Below are 22,691 nucleotides of genomic sequence, written 5' to 3'. Positions count from 1 at the left end.
TTCCCTGCACCCCAACCTTCCCTGCACCCCAGCCTTCCCTGCGCCCCAGCCTTCCCTGCACCCCAGCATTCCCTGCACCACAGCCTTTCCTGCACCCCAGCCTTTCCCTGCGCCCTAGCCTTCCCTGCACCCCAGCCTTCCCTGCACCCCAGCCTTCCCTGCGCCCCAGCCTTCCCTGCACCGCAGCCTTTCCCTGCGCCCAGCCTTCCCTGCACCCCAGCCTTTCCTGCACCCCAGCCTTCCCTGCACCCCAGCCTTTCCCTGCACCCCAGCCTTCCCTACAACCCAAGCTTCCCTGCACCCCAGCCTTCCCTACAACCCAAGCTTCCCTGCACCCCAGGTTTCCCTGCACCCCAGCCTTCCCTGCACCCAAGCCTTTCCCTGCAGCCCAGCCTTTCCCTGCGCCCCAGCCTTTCCCTGCACCCCAGCCTTCCCTGCACCCCAGCCATCCCTGCGCCCCAGCCTTCCCTGCGCCCCAGCCTTTCCCTGCGCCCCAGCCTTCCCTGCGCCCCAGCCTTTCCTGCGCCCCAGCCTTCCCTGCGCCCCAGCCTTTCCTGCACCCCAGCCTTTCCTGCACCCCAGCCTTCCCTGCGCCCCAGCCTTTCCCTGCGCCCCAGCCTTCCCTGCGCCCCAGCCTTTCCTGCACCCCAGCCTTCCCTGCACCCCAGCCTTTCCCTGCGCCCCAGCCTTTCCCTGCGCCCCAGCCTTCCCTGCGCCCCAGCCTTTCCCTGCGCCCCAGCCTTCCCTGCACCCCAGCCTTTCCCTGCGCCCCAGCCTTTCCCTGCGCCCCAGCCTTTCCCTGCGCCCTAGCCTTCCCTGCACCCCAGGCTTCCCTGCACCCCAGCCTTCCCTGCACCCCAGCCTTTCCCTGCACTCCAGCCTTTCCCTGCGCCCCAGCCTTCCCTGCACCCCAGCTTCCCTGCGCCCCAGCCTTCCTTGCACCCCAGCCTTTCCTGCACCCCAGCCTTTCCCTGCGCCCTAGCCTTCCCTGCACCCCAGCCTTCCCTGCACCCCAGCCTTCCCTGTACCCCAGCCTTTCCCTGCACCCCAACCTTCCCTGCACCCCAGGTTTCCCTGCGCCCCGGGCTTCCCTGCACCCCAGCCTTCCCTGTACCCCAGCCTTTCCCTGCACCCCAGCCTTCCCTGCACCCCAGCCTTTCCCTGCGCCCCAGCCTTCCCTGCGCCCCAGCCTTCCCTGCACCCCAGCCTTTCCTGGTTGTATAAAGCTCTGGTCAGACCCCATTTGGAGTATTGTGAGCAGTTTTGGGCCCCGTATCTAAGGAAGGATGTGCTGGCCTTGGAAATGGTCCAGAGGAGGTTCACAAGAATGATTCCTGGAATGAAGAACTTGTCATATGAGGAACGGTTGAGGACTCTGCGTCTGTACTCATTGGAGTTTAGAAGGATGAGGGGGGGATTTTATTGAAACTTACAGGATACTGCGAGGCCTGGATAGAGTGGATGTGGAGAGGATGTTTCCACTTGTAGGAAAAACTAGAAGCAGAGGACACCATCTCAGACTGAAGGGACGATCCTTTAAAACAGAGATGAGGAGGAATTTCTTCAGCCAGAGGGTGGTGAATCTGTGGAACTCTTTGCCGCAGAAGGCTGTGGAGGCCAAATCACTGAGTGTCTTTAAGACAGAGATAGATAGGTTCCTGATTAATAAGGGGGTCAGGGGTTATGGGGAGAAGGCAGGAGAATGGGGATGAGAAACATATCAGCCATGATTGAATGGCGGAGCAGACTCGATGGGCCGAGTGGCCTAATTCTGCTCCTTATGGTCTTATGGGGCTGGATTCTCCGCAAACGGCGCAATGTCCGCTACCCGGCGGCAAAAACGGCGCGGATCAGTCCGGCGTCGTGCCGCCCCATAGTTGCGGAATTCTCCGCACCTTTAGGGGCCAAGCCCTCACCGTGAGGGGCTAGGCCCGTGCCGGAGCGGTTTCCGCTCCGCCGGCTGGCGGGAAAGGTCTTTGGCGCCACGGCAGCCGGCGCCGAAAGGACTTCACCGGGCGACGCATGCGCTGGAGCGTCAGCGGCCGCTCACGGCATCCCCGCGCACGCGCAGGGGAGGGGGTCTCTTCCGCCTCCGCCATAGGGATGACCATGGCGAAGGCGGAAGAAAAAGAGTGCCCCCACGGCACAGGCACGCCCGCAGAGCAGTGGGCCCCGATGGCAGGACATGCCACCGTGGGGGCACCCCCCCGGGGCCAGATCGCCCCGCGCCCCCCCCCAGGACCCCGGAGCCTGCCCGCGCCGCCTTGTCCCGCCGTTGAAAAGGTCTAACCCACGCCGGCTGGCGAGGGTTGACAGCGGTGGGACTTCGGCCCATCACGGGCCGGAGAATCGCCAGGGGTGTGCCCGCCGACCGGCGCGATTCCCGCCGACCAGCGCGGCGCAATTCCCGCCCCCGCCGAATCCCTGGTGGCGGAGAATTCGGGACACGGTGGGGGCGGGATTCACGCCAGCCCCCGGCGATTCTCCGACCCGGTGGGCTCCGGGGCCATCTTGTGCAACTTGTGCATCTGTCCATGACAGTATCGGTATGACCACCCCACTGTCCTTGTGAATCCAAAATCCTTCCTACACACTGAGCTTGCTCTCTATTGTGCCGTGTGGCACTCCCATTCTGTGCTAAATGGGACAGATTCAGAACAATCCTGGCAGCTCCAAACCGGACTTCCATAAAGCCTGTGGACCACGAATAGTATTCACCCACAATCTGTAAGCTCAGGGCCTAGCATAACCCTCACGATGAAGCCTGGGGTTGGTGGTATCTCCAGGTACCTGCAGCCCGTGCTCTGTGATACGCTCCCCAACAACACTCCTTTTCCTTCCCCTTTAAAGGCTGATTCTATTGTCTCCTTCATTGGCTCAGTTTCAATCTGAAGGGCCTTTGCTATTGTTAGAATGAAAGCAGAAACTGTCGGAAATGTTTAGCATTTTAAGCAGCAACCATGAAAGAAGAAATAGGCCCAACCCACCCTTCTCCCCTCCCTGGGATCTTGATCCCCCCCCCCGCCCCACCCCTGATCAAAACAAAGTAAGTCCATGACACATGAATATTCTGCTTGTCGTCTTGCCAGAGGCCGCTCTGCTGGGACTATCAGCTCCTGGCTAATCAGATTGGCTGGCAGCTCTCAAGGGTGGGACCTCCTCCACTCTCAGCTCACTCAAGCTCCCCTCAGCATATTAGCGTGACGGGGCAGCCTTTACTAAAGTTGGTCAGCTTCACTTTGACTTTTCGAGCGGCGGGGAGAAGTGAAGCAGACTTGGGTTTTTGCTGCTTTGACCCAGAGTCACATTAAACTCTAGATTTACACAGCAGAACTTTGGTGTTTGGGAAAGCAAAATAATAATAATAATAATCTTTATTGTCACAAGTAGGCTTACATTAACACTGCAATGAAGTTACTGTGAAAGCCCCCTCATCTGGCGCCTGTTCGGGGACACAGAGGGAGAATTTGGAATGTCCAAATTACCTAACAGCACGTCTTTCGGGACTTGTGGGAGGAAACCGGAGCACCCGGAAGAAACCCACGCAGACACGGGGAGAACGTGCAGACTCCGCACAGACAGTGACCCAAGCCGGAATCGAACCCAGGACACTGGTGCTGTGAAGCAACTGTGCTGACCACTGTGCTGCCGTGCTGCCCCTGTGACTGTGTGGGTTTCCTCCGGGTGCTCCGGTTTCCTCCCACAAGTCCCGAAATGCAGCTGTTAGGTCATTCGGACATTCTGAATTCTCCCTCAGTGTGCCCGAGGTGTTGCCTCTGTGGTGTGTAAATTGATCGTTAAATGGAGAATATTGAAATTCAGACGGGTTGCCCCTCGACCTGCTCCACCATTCAATACGATCATAGTAGGTCTGTTTGTAATCGCAACCCCACATTCCTCCCCGATAACCTTTCACCCCCCTTGTTAATCAGGAATCTTTCGAGCTTTGCTTTAAACATATTCACATTCTGCTTTCATTGGCTTTTGAGGAAGAGTTCCAGAGACTCACAACACTCCGAGAGAAAATATTCCTCCTCATCTCTGTCTTAACTGAGCAACTCTTTATTTTTAAACAGTGACTCGCGTTCGAGATTCTCCGACAAGAGGAAACATCCTCCCCACATTCACACAGCCAACACCCCTCAGGATCTGAAAGGTTTATTCCTCTATACTCCAGTGGATACAAGCCTACAAAATGGGCAGCATGGTAGCATAGTGGTTAGCACTGTGGCTTCACAGCTCCAGGGTCCCAGGTTCGATTCCCCGCTGGGTCACTGTCTGTGCGGAGTCTGCACGTCCTCCCCGTGTGTGCGTGGGTTTCCTCCGGGTGCTCCGGTTTCCTCCCACAGTCCAAAGATGTGCAGGTTAGGTGGATTGGCCATGATAAATTGCCCTTAGTGTCCAAAATTGCCCTTAGTGGTGGGTGGGGTTACTGGGTTATGGGGATAGGGTGGAGGTGTGGAACTTGGGTAGGGTGCTCTTTGCAGGAGCCGGTGCAGACTCGATGGGCCGAATGGCCTCCTTCTGCACTGTAAATTCTCGTAGAATCATAGAATCACAAGAGTGCTGAAGGAGGCCATAAGGCCCATCGTGAGCACGAATCAGGTGCAATTCAGCTCCAGAGGGTGACCATCGTCTCCCAAAAGGTGAGTCCCGGCCCAATAGATCAACAAACTCGCTCGCCACTTCTTTCTATACCTTAGGACCAAGACATGGCTTGGTCAGCCCGCAGTCCCACCAATTTACTGAATACCTAAATCATTGTGTTAACCATGACTTGGCCATTGATCTCTTCACAAACAAGGCTGCACCAACATAGCTTTTCCAGAACAGAATATTTATTGAAATCTCATTACAGAATTCTTCCAGTGCATTGCAGACTTTCCAGTATATCGAATTTGTCAACATTTACCATACAGAGATTCAGGTACACTAGGGTGAATGGTTTCCCTGGTAACCATCATAAAATATGGCACCTGCTTCCAAACAAACCACGAATATGATGGTGTTTAATTTCCATCGCGATAATAACTTGTATTGTTACCCATAAGACAGAAAGCGGATTTGCTAGCGGTCCATGGTTTTAATAGAGGACTCTTTTGTTCTCCATATTCCTAATTAGAGAGTAGAATAGGACTGAGTTGGAATTGCAACTCGCATTTCAATGACACTGGCTGTATCTAACTGCACTAAACGTGGGTGTCACTTGCCAGCTGGTCCCAGGAAAAGGTTCTTATTTGTTGAAATTGAAACAAAAAAGTCATTCAGAGGAAGACAAAAGGTAGAAAAATCTCTTTTTCTCAAAATTATCGGAGGAAAAAAAAATGATGGATCAGAAGGACTAACACATCAATCTATTTGTAAAGTTGTTGTGCAAATTAGCTTCTCGGCTTCACTTATCTTCCCTTTGTGTTGGCCAGACATCAAACAGCAGCTCCTACAGAATAGTTTGTGCTGCTCTTTTCACAGAGGCACCCACAAGGATTGGGAAAACAAGCAACAGCGATAAGGACTAACCGGAACCTTCTATTGATCGGCCTCCTGCTTGGCAGCAGAACAGCCCTCCTGGTGGGAAGGAGGGTTTGCCGTGAACCTCAAAGGTGTGATTCAACGGGGAGTTTTCAAAGCTGCGTGAAAAATAAGTAGCAATGCACAGATTGCTTAGTGCTGCCCATTTTGTCACTCTCAGCTCCCGCCTCCTTGTCAAGGCTCTCAGTGGCTCTGCCTCACCTGGTCTGGTCAGAGAGCAGGGATCAGTCGTCACTGTCAGGATTCAGAGAGGCTGTCCTTGTCCAGACGCCCCTCTGCCTGTCACAATCAGGATGATGACTGGGTCCTGCAGTGTCAACTCACTTCCTTGCTGGAGGACTTGCCACTGGGCAGCTGACGTCAGTATCAACATCATCTAATCCCTGTTAGCTCCGACATGCCAGCGGGTTGTCATCTAAACTCCTTCTTGCAGCCTGATTTGTTCTTTCACGGGCTGTGCTGTGGTGCAACGCTATCCACCGCAGCATCAGCTTGATGCCGATGGTGGGGGTGGTGATGGTTTTGGCGGTGCATGTGCGCGCCTTCCATTGGCTGTGTATGCTCTGTCCCGTTATCCTGATCTCCTGCCAGATCACCAGAAGCCTTCCTGTTGTGATTGTGCTGCCAACGAGAATGATGTGGCTCTCTGCGTTGTTTTAACTCTTCCGTTATGTTTCGTGCAGCACACGCTGGATTTGGGGGCTGCAAGCAGAAGGACAGGTTATTTCAAACGGTGAAAAGGTGGCCCTCACATCTAATTGCATTAAACTTAGACAAAGTTAGCCTGTGATTATCACATTGTTATTTGTTGACTCTTGCCATGCATAACTGGCTGCTGCACTACACTTCAAAATACTTCACTGGCTTAAAAGTGCCTTGGTCACGAAAGGTGCTGTGGAAATGCAAAGTTCTTTTATCCGACTGTGACTTATGCTGATCACATTCGTTCTTCCGTGGGGTGTGGGTGTCACTGCAAAGCGGCACGGTGGCACAGTGGTTAGCACTGTTGCTTCACAGTTCCAGGGACCCAGGTTCGATTCCCGGCTTGGGTCACTGTCTGTGCGGAGTCTGCACGTTCTCCCCGTGTCTGCGTGGGTTTCCTCCGGGCGCTCCGGTTTCCTCCCACAGTCTAAAGATGTACAGGTTAGATGGATTGGACATTCTGAATTCTCCCTCTGTGTACCCGAACAGGTGCCAGAATGTGGTGACTAGGGGATTTTCACAGTAACTTCATTGAAGTGTTAATGTAAGCGTACTTGTGACAATAATAAAGATTCTTATTATGTTGCCTTTCTGCCCTTGAATTGCTGGGCCATTTCAGAAGGCAGTTAAGATTCAGCCACATCATTGTGGGCCTGGAGTCACTTGTAGGCCACACCAGGTAAGGACGGTACAGAGGAGATTTACCAGGATGTTGCCTGGACTGGAGGGCATGTCTTATGAAGAAAGGTTGAGGGAGCTGGGGCTTTTCTCACTGGAGCGAAGAAGGCAGAGAGGTGACTTGATAGAGGTGTACAAGTTGGTGAGAGGCATGGATAGAGTGGATAGCCAGAGACTTTTCCCCAGGGTGGAAATGGCTGTCACGAGGGGACATAATTTTAAGATGATTGGGGGAAGGTATGGGGGACATGTCAGAGGCCTGAGTTTAAGAGCCGTGGGGTTATGCTGCAACTGTACAGGACCCTGGTGAGACCACATTTGGAGTATTGTGTGCAGTTCTGGTCACCTCATTGTTGGAAGGATGTGGAAGCATTGGAAAGGGTGCAAAGAAGATTTACCAGGATGCTGCCTGGTTTGCAGGATAGGTCTTATGGGGAAAGGTTGAGGGAGCTAGGGCTTTTCTCTTTGGAGCAGATGAGGATGAGAGGCGACTTAATAGAGGTTTATAAGATGATGAGGAGGATATATAGAGTGGACATTCAGAGACTATTTCCTCGGGTGGATGTAGCTGTTACAAGGGGGCATAACTATAAGGTTCGGGTGGGAGATATAGGAGGGATGTCCGAGGTAGGTTCTTTACTCAGAGAGTGGTTAGGGTGTGGAATGGACTGCCTGCTGTGATAGTGGAGTCGGACACTTTAGGAACTTTCAAGCGGTTACTGGATAGGCATATGGAGCGCACCAGAATGACAGGGAGTGAGATAGCTTGATCTTGGTTTCGGACAATGCTCGGCACCACATCGAGGGCCGAAGGGCCTGTTCTCTGCTGTACTGTTCTATGTTCTATGTAGGTTCTTTACACAGAGTGGTGGGTGTGTGGAACGCACTGCCAGCAGAGGTGGTGGAGTCAGAGTCATTCGGGACATTTAAGCGACTCTTGGACAGGCACATGGACAGCAGTAAATTGAAGGGGTGGAGGTTAGGTTGACCTTAGATGAGGATAAATGGTCTGCACAACATCGTGGGCCGAAGGGCCTGTACTGTGCTGGACTGTTCCACGTTCTATGTGCTCTATTTCCTTCCCTAAAGGACAACCGGCGAATTTTTATGACAACCAATAATAGTTTCCTGAGCATCATTTCTAGTTTCATGGTCACTGTATCCTCGTGTGCTCATCCCCCCCCAGACTGTTCCTCCCCAGTTCATCACTCTCAGACCCTCACCCATCCAACCAGCCTGTGCAATCTGTATGCAATGTCACAACGCATCACCTAGCTTTGGAATAATAAGGTCCGGGTGATGGTTTGATATTTACCTGCAAAGAGCAGTTAGCGCATATTGATTCACAAGATGTTTTCATAATCGCATACTCCACGTATGGATATGTTAGGATGGTGTACGGCAGCTCCAGGTGGAAAGTCAATTTGCCACAGCTGTTGAAAAAAGATGAGCAAGTTTGTTAGACTTTTACAGACTGATGATTTGGAATTCGAATGTAGTTGCTGAAGAAAGCAGCGTATTCCCCTTGTACTATAGGTGATGGCGGAGCAATGGCAAACAGATCATTGAGAATAATTACAGAAGGCTACAGCGACCCCGCAATATTTGTGGACCTGTGGAAAGAGCCTCCTTTTAGATTACAAAAGCGAAATACTTTGACTGTTGGGAGTTCTGAAACAAAAACGCTGGATGTACTCAGCAGACTTCGGAACATCTGCGGAGAAACAGGGGAAACAGCTGGAATTTTCCAGCCCTCCCGGAGAGCCATTAAAATCTCTGTTCACATTGGGAGGCACAGGAAGATCCCGCTGGGGTGAAGGGATGGAAATACCTGGGCAACGTTAGGATCAATGATTTTTTTCATCAGAACTGGAAGTTCTGTAAAACAGTCGCCCAATACGCATCTCTCCCCATTGTAGAGGAAACTGCATTGTAAGCAGTGAATGGGCTAAATTGAAAATGCAGGTAACATAGATTAACATAGAATTTACAGTGCAGAAGGAGGCCATTCGGCCCATCGAGTCTGCACCGGCTCTTGGAAAGAGCACCCTACCCAAGGCCAACGCCTCCACCCCATCCCCATAACCCAGTAACCCCACCCAACACTAAGGGCAATTTTGGACACTAAGGGCAATTTATCACGGCCAATCCACCTAACCTGCAGATCTTTGGACTGTGGATTGCTTTCCACCTGGAAGGAGGAACCTTGGACAGTGAGGAGAAAAGTGATTTTTAAAAATTGGAGATTGCCCATCCTGCATTTGCGCGGGTGGATGCAGGGGAGCGATGGAAGCATTGGAAGCAGTTTAGAGAATCCCCCAGTGCACCATCTGTGTGGGGGGGGGCTATTTGTCGGGGGCCAGTCTGCTGTGTGAGTTCGCCATGTTGCGCGGACCCGCAGCCAGACGTCCAGGGCCCCGTATTGGCAGCCGGAGCGGCTTGCAGCATTCCGGGCCCTGTCAGCCCCCCACAAAACGGAGAATCACCCTGGACTCTATCCAGGAAAGTCCAGGGTGATTCATGCCCATTTTCCCAGGGGCGTGGGGACACAGCCCCATTGTCAGAGAATTTCCGCCCCAGCATTTTGCCGCAAGGAAAGAGGAGATATTAGATAGATATCCCTCTGGTTCACCCACTCTGGAAAAGTGGAAAATGCTGCCTATCATTTAGTCCCAATTTAAGGGCAGCACGGTAGCCTTGTGGCTAGCACAAATGCTTCACAGCTCCAGGGTCCCAGGTTCGATTCCGGCTTGGGTCACTGTCTGTGCGGAGTCTGCACATCCTCCCCGTGTGTGCGTGGGTTTCCTCCGGGTGCTCCGGTTTCCTCCCACAGTCCAAAGATGTGCAAGTTAGGTGGATTGGCCATGCTAAATTGCCCTTAGTGTTGGGTGGGGTTGCTGGGTTTTGGGGATAGGGTGGAGGTGTTGAGTTTGGGTAGGGTGCTCTTTCTAAGAGCCGGTGCAGGCTCAATGGGCCGAATGGCCTCCTTCTGCACTGTAAATTCTATGATAATCTATGATAATCTATGATGATAAACTAGTGTCTGAGTAAAAAGGGACAGAAACGAGCCTGGACATCGTTATAATCTGAACAAAAATATAGAATGCAAACTTTCAAGGTTAGAAACTGGGCTGGATTCTCCGTCCCACTGCGCCAGATTTCTGGGGCGAAATTCTCCGTAATCAGCACGATGTCCGCCGACCAGCACGAAAAACGGCGTGAATCAGTTGGGCATCGCGCTGCCCCAAAGATGCGGAATCCTCCGCCCCTTGAGCGGCCGAGCCCCAACCTTAAGGGGCTAGGCCCACGCCGGACTGATTTCCGCCCCGCCAGCTGGCGGGAAAGGCCTTTGGTGCCCGCCAGCTGGCGCGGAAATGACATTGCCGGGCAGCGCATGCGCGGGAGCATCAGCGGCCGCTCACGGCATCCCCGCGCATGCGCAGTGGAGGGGGTCTCTTCCGCCTCCGCCATGGTGGAGACCGTGGCGAAGGCGGAAGGAAAAGAGTGCCCCCACGGCACAGGCCTGCCCGCGGTTCAGTGGGCCCCGATCACGGGCCAGGGCACCTTGGGAGCACCCCCCGGGGCCAGATTGCCCCGTGTCCCCCCCAGGACCCAGGTGCCCCCCCGCGCCGCCTTGCCCCGCCGGTAAGGTAGGTGGTTTAATCCACGCCGGCGGGACAGGCATTCCAGCAGCGGGACTTCGGCCCATTCGGGCCGGAGAATCGCCGGGGGGGTCCCGCCAACCGACTCCCTCCAATGCGCATGCACGGGAATGCTGTGAGCGGCCGCTGACACTCCCGCGCATGCGCCGCCCGGAGATGTCATTTCCGCGCCAGCTGGCGGGGCGAAAATTCGTCCGGCGCCAGCCTAGCCCCTTAAGGTTGGGGCTCGGCCGCTCAAGGGGCGGAGCATTCCGCACCTTTGGGGCAGCGCGATGCCGGACTGATTTGCGCCGTTTTGTGCCCCAGTCGGCGGACATCGCGCCGTTTCCGGAGAATATCGCCCCTTGTTCGGCACGCTGGCGGGATTCTCCGTTACGTCGGCCGGTCAATGTGGTTTCCCATTGTGGGGCAGCCCCACGCTGTCGGGAAACCCCCGGGCGCCGGCAAAACGGAGCATCCCGCCGGCGGAGAATCCCGCCCCAGTGAACTCCAGTGAATTGTTACTGTCGCTTCACTCCTGTTTGTGTTGGCAATCAGTGCTCCAGTTGTATTGATAAGCTGCTGACTAATTTCAAAGATAAACTATTCAATAGCAAGGTAATGGTGTAACAAACCTATCATAGATCAGGAAATCATCCTTATTGCCTTCGAGCAACTCCCAAACATCAGGCTGGTTGACATCTTGTTGATACACAGGAATTGTTTCTGACACGCTTGATCGTAGATGTTTGTATCTTTCACGCGAGGAATTCCCTTGGTGATTTACCACCAGGAAAGAGATGTTCTCAAATCCATTTCTCTCTAGTTTTTCTTGCAGGTGCTTCAAACTGAAATGATAAATTAATTTAAAAAATCACAAACTGAAGATGGAATGCTAATGTAACTTAGCTAAGGTTTGTATCAGTTGAGGGGGACACGTGATTTTCCCACCATATCGCACCCGGCTATGCGCTGGGCCAGTAATAATCTTTATTGTCACAAGTAGGCTTACATTAACACTGGAATGAACTTACTGTGAAAATCCCCTAGTCTCCACACTCCTGCGCCTGTTCGGGTACACAGAGGGAGAATTCAGAATGCCCAATTCACCTAACAACACGTCTTTCGGGACTTGTGGGAGGAAACCGGAGCACCCGGAGGAAACCCACGCAGGCACGGGGAGAACGTGCAGACTCCGCACAGACAGTGACCCAAGCCGGGAATCGAACCCGGGACCCAGACACAGTGCTAACCACTGTGCCACCCACAGTGGGCGAATCACGCGAGAGCTCCAAATCAGGCTTTGCGCCAAACTGGGAACCTGGTGTGAGTCACCTGACCTGCGGTGCCCGGCACAATTTGGACCTCGTCCTCGCTGGGCATGATCCAAGTAGCGAGATTTAAATGAGCCATTAGACTCAATTACATATCAGGACACCATACTCACCCGGTGTCCAAAGGTCAAGGGCAGCGCACCGAGGCCTGAACCGGGCGCCAATTAGTACAATTGTGGACCACGCGCCATGTCCCGCAGGCTATTAACCCCCCCACCCCCGGGTAGTTGGGGACAGGTCAGGTTGCCCGGTTGAAACTGCCAGGGTGCTAGGGGCCCTTCCAGAGTGCAAGACTGGCACTGCCAACGGTGAGGGCATGAAGGGGCCATGCCCTAAAAGGTGGGAGAGGGGGGGGGGGTGTTTGAGGGGGCCACTGTAAGGTTGGGGGGGGGGGGTGAGGGTGGGAGGGGTTTTGAAGAGGGGGAATGCAGTGGTCGATTGAGCCTTACCAAAGGGCCAGTCTGGGACAAGTTGGGCCTGATGGCGAGCTCAGCTCCCCACTGTCGGGAAACTGCCTCAGTGAAACCTCGATGGGGGAACACCCACCCAAGGCCAAACAAGGGCCGTTAATTAGCCCTCCCGGCAGTGCTGCCATCGCGAAACACCCCACCAAACCCACCCGAAACCGGACTACAATATTCCTGTCGAATTGCACCCTGTCTAACTGCAAGTTATGAAGTAACTGTTGATTGAAGGAAATGAAAAGAAAAATAGGACATCTCTCTTTATTCAAAATGTTACCCAGAAGAAAACAATTGTTTTACCCGAAGCTTCCAATAAATTTGCAATCCTGGCTGCATTTAAAAATAAAATGTTCTTGGGCAGCACTGTCAAGGGAATATTTATTGTCCACCTGTAATTATCACAAGAGGCATTAATATTTAATCACATAGGCCTGAATTTAATGGAGCCTTCAGGCAAGATGGTGGGTGGTCCCACACATCCCAGTGTCGCTGGACAGAAAACTGAGCCATTTCAGTGAGAGGAGGGCGTGAGCTGATGCAGCGAGCCTGTCCACTGGCTAAGTACGTCATTATCCCTGAAGCCTGCCTCCTCCCCTTGCATTCGACACACATCCCGCCCTGCTACTGCCAGTGACCCCTTCCCCTCCAAAATGCCCCACTCACCTCTCTCTTTAGATCTCACAATGCTCTCTGGTGAAGACCCCTCTGTAGTGCCGGAAGCCGCCACCACTCTTGGAGGCGCCACTTGTACTGGGGAGCTGCCAACATCTCATTGCCTGGTAGCTCTTGGGAGTTGCAGGTCTCTTACCACTGGGGGGCGGTGGGGGGGGGTTAAGTCTCAAGGAAGGACCAAAGCAGGTCACTTAAGTGCCTGATAGACACTTAATCCGGATCCCGCACAGACATGGGTCCCCCCAGTTCTCCATCCGACGGAGGGGGCGTGCTTCGGGAACACTATATCCAACCCATAGTATGGCAGCAAAGTCACGCATGGGCTGGATCAGGGGTTGTTGGGTTTTTATAACGCACTGACAGCCTTTAGCATTTAATTGTGCTAAGCTATAGATTCAGAGAGTTCAGTTTCACATCTGGCTCTGGCAGATTTCGCAATCCAGCTGTTGGTCTGTAACATTGTAGGTGTGAGGAGAGGAACAGATCAGTCATGACTGAATGGTGAAATAGACTCGATGGGACGAATGGCCTAATTCTATGGCCCCGATATCTTATGAACTTATGAACATCGTATCCTGTTGGGAATTGGACTTGAAGCATCTGTGATTCTAGATAAGGGTGGCACGGTAGCACAGTGGTTAGCACTGCTGCCTCACAGCGCCAGGGTCCCGGGTTCGATTCCCTGCTGGGACACTGTCTGTGCGGAGTCTGCACGTCCTCCCCGTGTCTGCGTGGGTTTCCTCCGGGTGCTCCGGTTTCCTCCCACAGTCCAAAGATTGTGCAGATTAGGGTGGATCGGCTGTGCTAAGAATTGCCTCTGAGTGTTCAGGTTAGGTGGGGTTGCAGGGATAGGGTGGGAGATTGAGCCGAGGCAAGGTGCTGTTTCAGAGGGTCAGCACAGACTGAGCGGACTGACAGGCCTCCTTCTGCAATGTAGGGATTCTATCCCTTGGATAATGACTACCTTTCTTGGCTACCAGTGTTCACAGCCTGTGGTTTTCTGGGGTGCGAAGAATGAGGGAAGGGGTGGGGACTGGTGAGTTCCATTCTGCGACTAGAAATATCACAGTTGTTGGTTTTCTGAGGGTGAGTAGGGGCAGGCGGGGTTTAGTGTGGAGGGGGAAGGGTTCGGAACAGCTGGAAGAGGGCCAGCACAATGTCACGGACATTTATGGTGATTTATGGAGTTATTATTTCCCTGTTATTTAAAAGTCACATTTTACATGAAAAAAGTTGAAAATGTCACCTGATAACTAAGAGCTGGGTTTTCCGTTTTGGGACTATGTCTCCGCCATCGGGAAAACTGTGGTCGTTTACACTCACCGTTTTGCAGGGAGCCGCCGTGGAGCTCAGGGCTCTCGCTGCCGATATGGCCCCCCGCACCTCTGGGTCAGCCCCCAGCGCCCCCGCCGTGCTGCATGGCGGACTCAGCCTGCGGATCTGGACAGGCAAAATAGTGCCCCGCATCGGCCGCTCGCGCACTCCGGATCGCCCGCTTAAAGTGTCCCCAGCCCCGAATGAAGCCCCACCCCCCCACCCGCCGATCGGCCCTCCCCCGACTGTGGCGGCCCCGGACTGAGTCCGCAGCAGCCATGCGAGGATCACGGACAGTGGGACCATGTTAGAGCCGCGCAGCCGGAAACCTGGCCGGTTGGGGACGGAGCAGCGTGGGCAGACCTCAGACATTGGCCTGAGGCGGTGGATACTCGGTGGAGTACACCACTTTTCGGGGGGCGAAGAATTGCGAAATCGCCGCCTGTCCCGATTTTGTGCGGCACAACGGATTCTCCGCCCCATCGCTGAACACAAGCCCTAAAGTGGGGTTAATAAAGCAGTACAAGATTTTATTTTAAAATAAAATTATATTAACAGTGAATTGAATGAAGCCTCTTCGAATTAAAGAATTAGCCTCTAATACGTCCTTTCACAAAAAAGGGGAGTACTTTGGACAAAAATGTTAGCCCAGCAAATTTCCGTTTTAACAATGAAATACTGGCCGGGATTCTCCCTGCCCGGCGGGGCGGGGGAATCCGGCGTAACGGAGTGGCGGGAACCACTCTGGCACCTTTAGGGGCCAAGCCCTCACCTTGAAGGGCTAGGCCCGCACCGGAGTGATTTCCGCCCCGCCGGCTGGCGGGAAAGGCCTTTGGCGCCATGGCAGCCGGGGCCGAAAGGACTTCGCCGGGCGACGCATGCGCAGGAGCATCAGCGGCTGCTCACGGCATCCCCGCGCATGCGCAGGGGAGGGGGTCTCTTCCGCCTCCGCCATAGTGATGACCGTGGCGAAGGCGGAAGAAAAAGAGTGGCCCCACGGCACAGGCCCGCCCGCGGATCGGTGGGCCCCGATGGGGGCACCCCCCGGGGCCAGATCGCCCCGCGCCCCCCCCCAGGACCCCAGAGCCCGCCCGTGCCGTCTGCTTCCGCCGGTAAGCTAGGTGGTTTAATCCACGCCGGCTGGCGAGGGTTGACAGCGTCGGGACTTCGGCCCATCGCGGGCCGGAGAATCGCCCGGGGGAGCCCGCCGACCGGCGCGGCGCGATTCCCGCCCCCGCCGATTCTCTGGTGGCGGAGAATTCGGGACACGGTGGGGGCAAGATCCAGCCCCCGGAGATTCTGCGATCCGGCGGGGGTTCGGAGAATCGCGCCCACTATGTTAGGCGCTATGTGCAGGCTGAGACACGCCCCAACACCCACAAGAGGCCACTCGATATACTGCGCGTAATATAAATGCAGATAACGTACCTGACTGTGGATGTGGATGAGTTTTGAGGGTTAGGTATGGACAGAGCTAATTAAGAATGTGTAGAACACAGCGGCTGGGAGTTTAAATTCAAGGCCAGGATTCCAGCGGCGGGAGAATTCTCGGGTCCGCCCCTGCTTCGTATCTGTGTTGTTCACTAAATGCTATCTACAAATGTAAATGTTCTAGTTTAGCTGGGTGCCCAATCAATGGTGCCCAGCACTGCCAAGGGGCAGGAGCTGACGGCTGAGCTGGCGTAGACCAGTGATTACATAGATTTCAAGTGGATATTCAAATAAACTATGGCAAGAAGCGATCTCGCAAATCTTGTGAACGGATGGTATTTCTCAGAATCATGTCCGAACAGTTTGAAAGTCTCTGTAACAGGGCCGCACGGTAGCACAAGTGGCTGGCACTGTGGCTTCACAGCTCCAGGGTCCCAGGTTCGATTCCCAGCTTGGGTCACTGTGCGGAGTTTACACATCCTCCCCGTGTCTGCGTGGGTTTCCTCCGGGTGCTCCGGTTTCCTCCCACAGTCCAAAGACGTGCGGGTTAGGTGGATTGGCCGTGATAAATTGCCCTTAGTGTCCAAAAGGTGAGGAGGGGTTCTTGGGTTCCGGGGATAGGGTGGAAGTGAGAGCTTAAGTGGGCCGGTGCAGACTCGATGGGCCGAATGGCCTGCTTTTGCACTGAATGTTTTATGATCTATGTAACACACCATTGAGTTCTGATTGAATGGTTCGGATTAACTGTTGGGGCGAGACAATGATGATTTATTTAATCCTGTACTGGAAGCAGTTTTAGATCTTCCACAGTCTTCATAATGTGATCAATATAGACACTCACTGCTGCGGAAAGGGATTGTGTAAAAGTCGACAGCTGGGAGGTGTGAATAAGTGTAAAAGTCCAATGGTGAAAATTGACTGCCACAATTCCAGCTTTCTGCCACTAGGGAGCAGTATTTTCCCTGTAGGTCACACCGGCCTCTGGTGATCGGGCTAGTTTCAGTAAAACTTGGAAAGGGGATGCAAAGTTTTGAATTATAGAACAATGCAGCACGGAAGAAGCCTTTCGGGCCATTGTAACTGTGACAACTCTTTGGAAGAGCAATTTGATTATAGGGTTAGAAAATAACCCAATAGTCTGGCAAAGTGCTGAGAGCTCCCTGAGCTAACACGAAGAAGATGAAGCCATGACCGAGTGGAAGGCAGTGTCTCAATCTGATGCGAGAGTCTCAACTAATCACAAAGTTCCAGACTTTGTTCAAAGTCCTAGAAACTGGAAACTCCAGTCTTGCTGAAAATTTGACAAATTGAAACGGGGCTGGTTTAGCACAGGGCTAAATCGCTGGCTTTTAAAGCAGACCAAGGCAGGCCAGCAGCACGGTTCAATTCCCATACCGGCCTCCCCGAACAGGTGCCGGAATGTGGCGACTAGGGGCTTTTCACAGTAACTTCATTTGAAGCCTACTTGTGACAATAAGCGATTTTCATTTCATTTCATTTCAAATTGCCAAGAGCTGATTTGAAGATTTTCCTTGTCGAACCAGCACGCCAGCACAGTGGTTAGCACTGTTGCTTCACAGCTCCAGGGTTCCCGGGTTCGATTCCCGGCTTGGGTCACTGCCTGTGCGGAGTCTGCACGTTCTCCCCGTGTCTGCGTGGGTTTCCTCCGGGTGCTCCGCCTTCCTCCCACAAGTCCCGAAAGACGTGCTGTTAGGTGAATTGGACATTCTGAATTCTCCCTCTGTGTACCCGAACAGGCGCCGGAATGTGGCGACTAGGGGCTTTTCACAGTAACTTCATTGCAGCGTTAATGTAAGCCGACTTGTGACGCTAATAAAGATTATTATTATATGCCTGCCCTTCCTCCCTTCCCAATGACCTTGGGGATGCTGAATAATGTTATAGTCGATCCAGAAATATATGCAGCATGATTCTACCTTATTGATGTAATCGGGAATAAATGTGCTTAATTTGCAGTCCTTACCTGACTCCCTGACGGAGACAGAAGTGTCAGCTTGCCTGCAGCAGTGCCACCATAGTCACCTTGCCCAGGGAATCGCTCATCGGAGCTTTCTCTCCAATGGTCCATGATGGTGGTCTCTGGCATTCGCCCTGACTCTCCACCCGCCCCAGCAGGAGCAGGCAGAGAGTCAGGGCAGCACCCAGCCCCCTTGGCATGAGCGTGCAGGGCGTCGGCTGAAAGAGAAATGGGAAATTCACAGTTAGACCTCATTTGAAGAGGATTTGTGACTTCTTCAAACATCCTCCCAGCTCAGCACACATTTCCAGATTTCGAAAATCCACCTGTGGCATTTCTTTGCTCGGAATGAGAAGGGGCTTTTCTCAGCCCAGCATCGATCTCGGGTACAGCACCGCGAGGGAGAGGTTCGATTGGGAAAAAAAACACATCTCCACAAAGACAGTATTTTGGACAAATTAAAACTTCTCAATTCATTTAGATTAGGATACCTAAACACCCAAAACCTTCAATTTTTCAATTTTATTTAACAGTTGTCATGTAACCTAAGAACATGAGAACTAGGAGCAGGAGTAGGCCATCTGGCCCCTGGAGCCTGCTCCGCCATTCAATGAGATCATGGCTGATCTTTTGTGGACTCAGCTCCACTTTCCGGCCCGAACACCATAACCCTTAATCCCTTTATTCTTCAAAACCTGGTTGATATTCAAGTAATGAAAACAAGTTGCTGCAAATAGAGTCACCATGAATCTGACTCAGAGAATAATAGATTAAGTTTTGGAAAATTTGCATTCCCTCCTCCGCTAGGGCAGCACGGTGGCACAGTGGTTAGCACTGCTGCCTCACAGCGCCAGGGTTCCGGGTCGGCACGGTGACACAGTGGTTAGCACTGCTGCCTCACAGTGCCAAAGACCCAGGTTCAATTCCAGCCTTGGGTCACTGTCTGTGCGGAGTCTGCACGTTCTTTCCGTGTCTGCATGGGTTTCGTCCGGGTGCTCCGGTTTCCCCCCACAGTCCAATGATCTGCAGGTTAGATGGATTGGCCACGCGAAATTGCCCTTAGTGACCAAAGATGTGCAGGTTAGGTGGGGTTACGGGGATAGAGTGGTGACTTGTGCCTAGGAAGGGTGCTCTTTCAGAGAGGCAGTGCCGACTCAATGGGCCAAATGGCTTCCTTCTGCACTGCAGGGATTCTACGCCATTTCTAAATCCACTGTTTAATGGTGAATCAATTTTGGGCCCCACACCTCAGGAAGGACATACTGGCACTGGAGCGGGTCCAGCGGAGATTCACACGGATGATCCCAGGAATGGTAGGCCTAACATACGATGAACGTCTGAGGATCCTGGGATTATATTCATTGGAGTTTAGGAGGTTGAGGGGAGATCTAATAGAAACTTACAAGATAATGAATGGCTTAGATAGGGTGGACGTAGGGAAGTTGTTTCCATTAGCAGGGGAGACTAGGACTCGGGGGCACAGCCTTAGAATAAAAGGGAGTCACTTTAGAACAGAGATGAGGAGAAACTTCTTCAGCCAGAGAGTGGTGGGTCTGTGGAATTCATTGCCACAGAGGGCGGTGGAGGCCGGGACGTTGAGTGTCTTTAAGACAGAAGTTGATAAATTCTTGATTTCTCGAGGAATTAAGGGCTATGGAGAGAGAGCGGGTAAATGGAGTTGAAATCAGCCATGATTGAATGGTGGAGTGGACTCGATGGGGCGAATGGCCTTACTTCCGCTCCTATGTCTTATGGTCTTATCACTGGTATCAGATGGGTTCTAGGATTTTTATTGGTGATTGTGGGTTCACTTTGGTTCCAACCATTTGTAATTTGTCTCGTTCAACCCTTGGCAGCTGAAAGAGTTATAATTACAGAGCATTCTGTGAATTCACCCATTTCGCCCTGAGAACTTCGACAAATTAGCCATGCTGGGATCCACAACTAGAATTTAAAATACTGCAGATGCTGTAATTCCGAAATCAAACCAGAAATCAAATCAGTAGACAGAGAAACAAAATTAATATTTCAGTTCAAAGAAATGTCACCAGACTGAAAGGTTGTGATCTGAAATGTTAATTATGTTCCTTCCCTCCGTGGATACTCCCACAGATTGCCTTCAGTTCTGGGCACCTTATTTCAGGAAGGATGTTAAAGCCCAGGGGAGAGTGCAGAGGAGATTTACTAGAATTATACCAGGAATGAGGAATGTTAAATACAAGGAAAAATTGGAAAAATTGGGCATGGAGCAGAGAAGATTAAGAGGCGACCTTGTTGAGGTGTTCAAAATTCTGAACAATTTTGACAGGGTAAAGAAAGGTAATAGCAAATTACTGCGGATGCTGGTTTCAGAAGAGAGCTGGATATATATTTGAAAGTGATTAATTCAGGGGGCTACGGAGATAGGGCCGGGTAATGGGATTGGTGGGAAGCTCTTTTGGGAGCCGGTGCTGACACGATGGGCCGAATGTCTCCCGACATTTTCAGGTTTGATTTCTACAGCTGGAGTGTTCAAATCTAAAGGTTTGAGAAATTGTTCACTGTTAATGAGACAGCCACATTAAAAATAACTTTTAAATAAAAGCAAATTACTGCGGATGCCGGAATCTGAAACCAAAAGAGAAAATGCTGGAAAATCTCAGCAGGACTGGCAGCATCTGTAAGGAGAGAAAAGAGCTACCGTCTCGAGTCCAGGTGACCCTTTGTCAAAGCTGATAACTTTCAAATTGGTTCTATTTATAGTTTTGGAATTGGCAGTGGGTGGAATTTGACCTTTTCATTAACAATGGCATTTATCTCATTTGTAACTGGAACTGATAAATGACTCTTGGTAGGATGGTAGATTGTTGCTCCACTGGCAGTCAAACAAGGTATTTAATATTCATGCAACATTCCCTGTTTTTCATTTGCTCTCTGAGGTTTGCGGAAGCGCCAACACAACAGCTTTTTACTTTGTGTTTCTTTCTGCTGAAAGGCACAATTTTCCATGTCAATGAGATAAACTCTCTTCATCTTTTTTGTAGCGCTGTTTCTGATTTCACTACCCTGTGACTGACTGTATTCAGCAATGTTATGGTCAGTAAGTTGGACAGGCTGTGTGTTTGGGAGCAAAATAGCGGTAACCCAGTATGTTTGTGCCATCAGAAAAAGCAGATTTTTAAATTTCTGGCAGTCCGATCGGCTTCGGACACATTCTCCCCGTGTCTGCGTGGGTTTCCTCCGGGTGCTCCGGTTTCCTCCCACAGTCCAAAAGTGTGCAGGTTAGCGGTGGATTGGCCGTGTTAAATTGCCCTTAGTGCCCAAAAAAGGTTAGGGGGGGGTTACTGGGTTACGGGGATAGGGTCGGGGCGTGGGCCCACGTACGGTACTCTTTCCAAGGGTCGGCGCAGACTCGATGGGTCAAATGGCCTACTTCTGCACTGTAGAGATTCTATCTTCTTTGCAGACTTGACAGTCATCAAAACACAATCAGACTGTGAAGCAAAAACTGTCACTTATAAAACGAGAATGCAGATTTTTGTGCGTGAGATGGCATTGAAACAAGGTGGGACCTGGGTAACTGTAAAAAGACAAATGAGTTGTCAAATGGACCCTGTTGCACAGTAGGAGAATTCCCCACCGTCAAAGGCAGGATCCACAACTGTGACTTTACATTCAGGCACCTCTGGACAAAAACAAAATGAAACTCCGAGTGTTGATACGGAACAAGACAGACTTACACAGACAGAAGCAGTGGTCTGTGAAGTTTCACTGCTGGAATTTTGTGCAGTTACCGTCTTTGTGGAAGCCTGTGTTAAGACAACCATTGTGACGCTGCAACAGAAGCTCTTTTCACACATATTGAGCAGCGAGAGTTTAGATCTCACTGTGGTCAGCTGGAAGTACACATTCTGCACATATTCAAGTGCAATGCAGCTCTACCAAATTGCAAAGGACGTTAGTATGGAAAGCTGCACCAAGGGAAAGCTGGTGAGTAAAAATGGAGATACACCGCAGGCTCGAAATTAACACAAAAACAGCGAGAATCAATCAGAGTTATTCAATTGCTTCAAATACATTTTAGTAAACTCAAACTTAGCCGGGTAACTTCAACCGATATTGGGGTTGTTCCAGCAGGACGTTTCACCAAAAGCTGTGTGGCAAATCCAGCAGGTTCACTGTGTAAATAATATGCCATGACTGACTGAGAAAAAAGATCATTCTCATTAGTCTCTTCATGCATGGATAAACTTGGCAAATTTTCAAAAACTACACTCTGAATTATTCTGACAAATTTCAGAAAATGTCCACTCTGCACTATTAGATACTGCTTACTTATTTTAATAGTTTAATTCAAATCTATACGTGAAGATCAATTAGCTTAATAAAAGGCAGCAGAAAACATTCCGCCTTACGTGTTTTTCTGGTCTTCTTGTTTCGCTCTTATTCCTGCTCCAGTTGGGTTTCTCTGCTAGACTTCCAGTTGCTCCCGGCTATTTATATTCCTGTTGTTTATCTCTTGTTTGTCCCTTCGCTCTTTGCAGTCACAAGATTTGGCTCAAAGGTCACATCTGTCAGCCACATAGCAATAGGAAATCCAGCAACACATCTATCTGCACACTTCCCATTTTCTGAGTTTTTAACCTCTGGTAAGCTACTGTTTCATTTTGTGAAAAAATAACAACATTTTCTAGATCCTTGCTCAGATCTTTCACAATGTTATTAACATTTTTGCAAAGTGAAAGCATTTCAAGGTCCCTCGGAGGGCAATTAGCTTAAAACTTCTTGAATTCCTTTCACCCTGAATGAGATTTCTCAGAGCGAATCTCCATGATCACATAAAACAATTCAAATCAGAGACACACCATCAATGCAGTAAATCTCAGATACAGAATGTGAGGGCTGATGCACCAACACTAGTGTCCTCTCACTAGCCGACACAAGCATTGAGGCTCTGATCATCCACCCT

At 51.5% G+C, this 22,691-nt stretch overlaps 1 protein-coding gene across 1 annotated transcript; it reads right to left on the bottom strand.

The window, feature by feature from the left end:
- Nucleotides 1-4,820: 4,820 nt before the first annotated feature.
- LOC140429061 (selenoprotein P-like) lies at nucleotides 4,821-22,288 on the bottom strand. The gene is made up of 5 exons (XM_072515598.1): nucleotides 22,138-22,288; nucleotides 17,750-17,961; nucleotides 11,186-11,398; nucleotides 8,225-8,342; nucleotides 4,821-6,231 (listed from the first exon to the last, which is right to left on the bottom strand). Exons 2-5 carry the CDS (start codon nucleotides 17,941-17,943, stop codon nucleotides 5,977-5,979), a joined length of 780 nt encoding a protein of 259 aa, XP_072371699.1. The 5' UTR covers nucleotides 17,944-17,961; nucleotides 22,138-22,288; the 3' UTR covers nucleotides 4,821-5,976.
- Nucleotides 22,289-22,691: the final 403 nt, after the last annotated feature.

Source organism: Scyliorhinus torazame, chromosome 9 (genome assembly GCF_047496885.1).
Source record: "Scyliorhinus torazame isolate Kashiwa2021f chromosome 9, sScyTor2.1, whole genome shotgun sequence".
In the NCBI taxonomy this organism is placed as follows: domain Eukaryota; kingdom Metazoa; phylum Chordata; class Chondrichthyes; order Carcharhiniformes; family Scyliorhinidae; genus Scyliorhinus; species Scyliorhinus torazame.
Note: the sequence above shows the minus strand (reverse complement) of the source record. Positions and strands in the feature narration are given on the sequence as shown.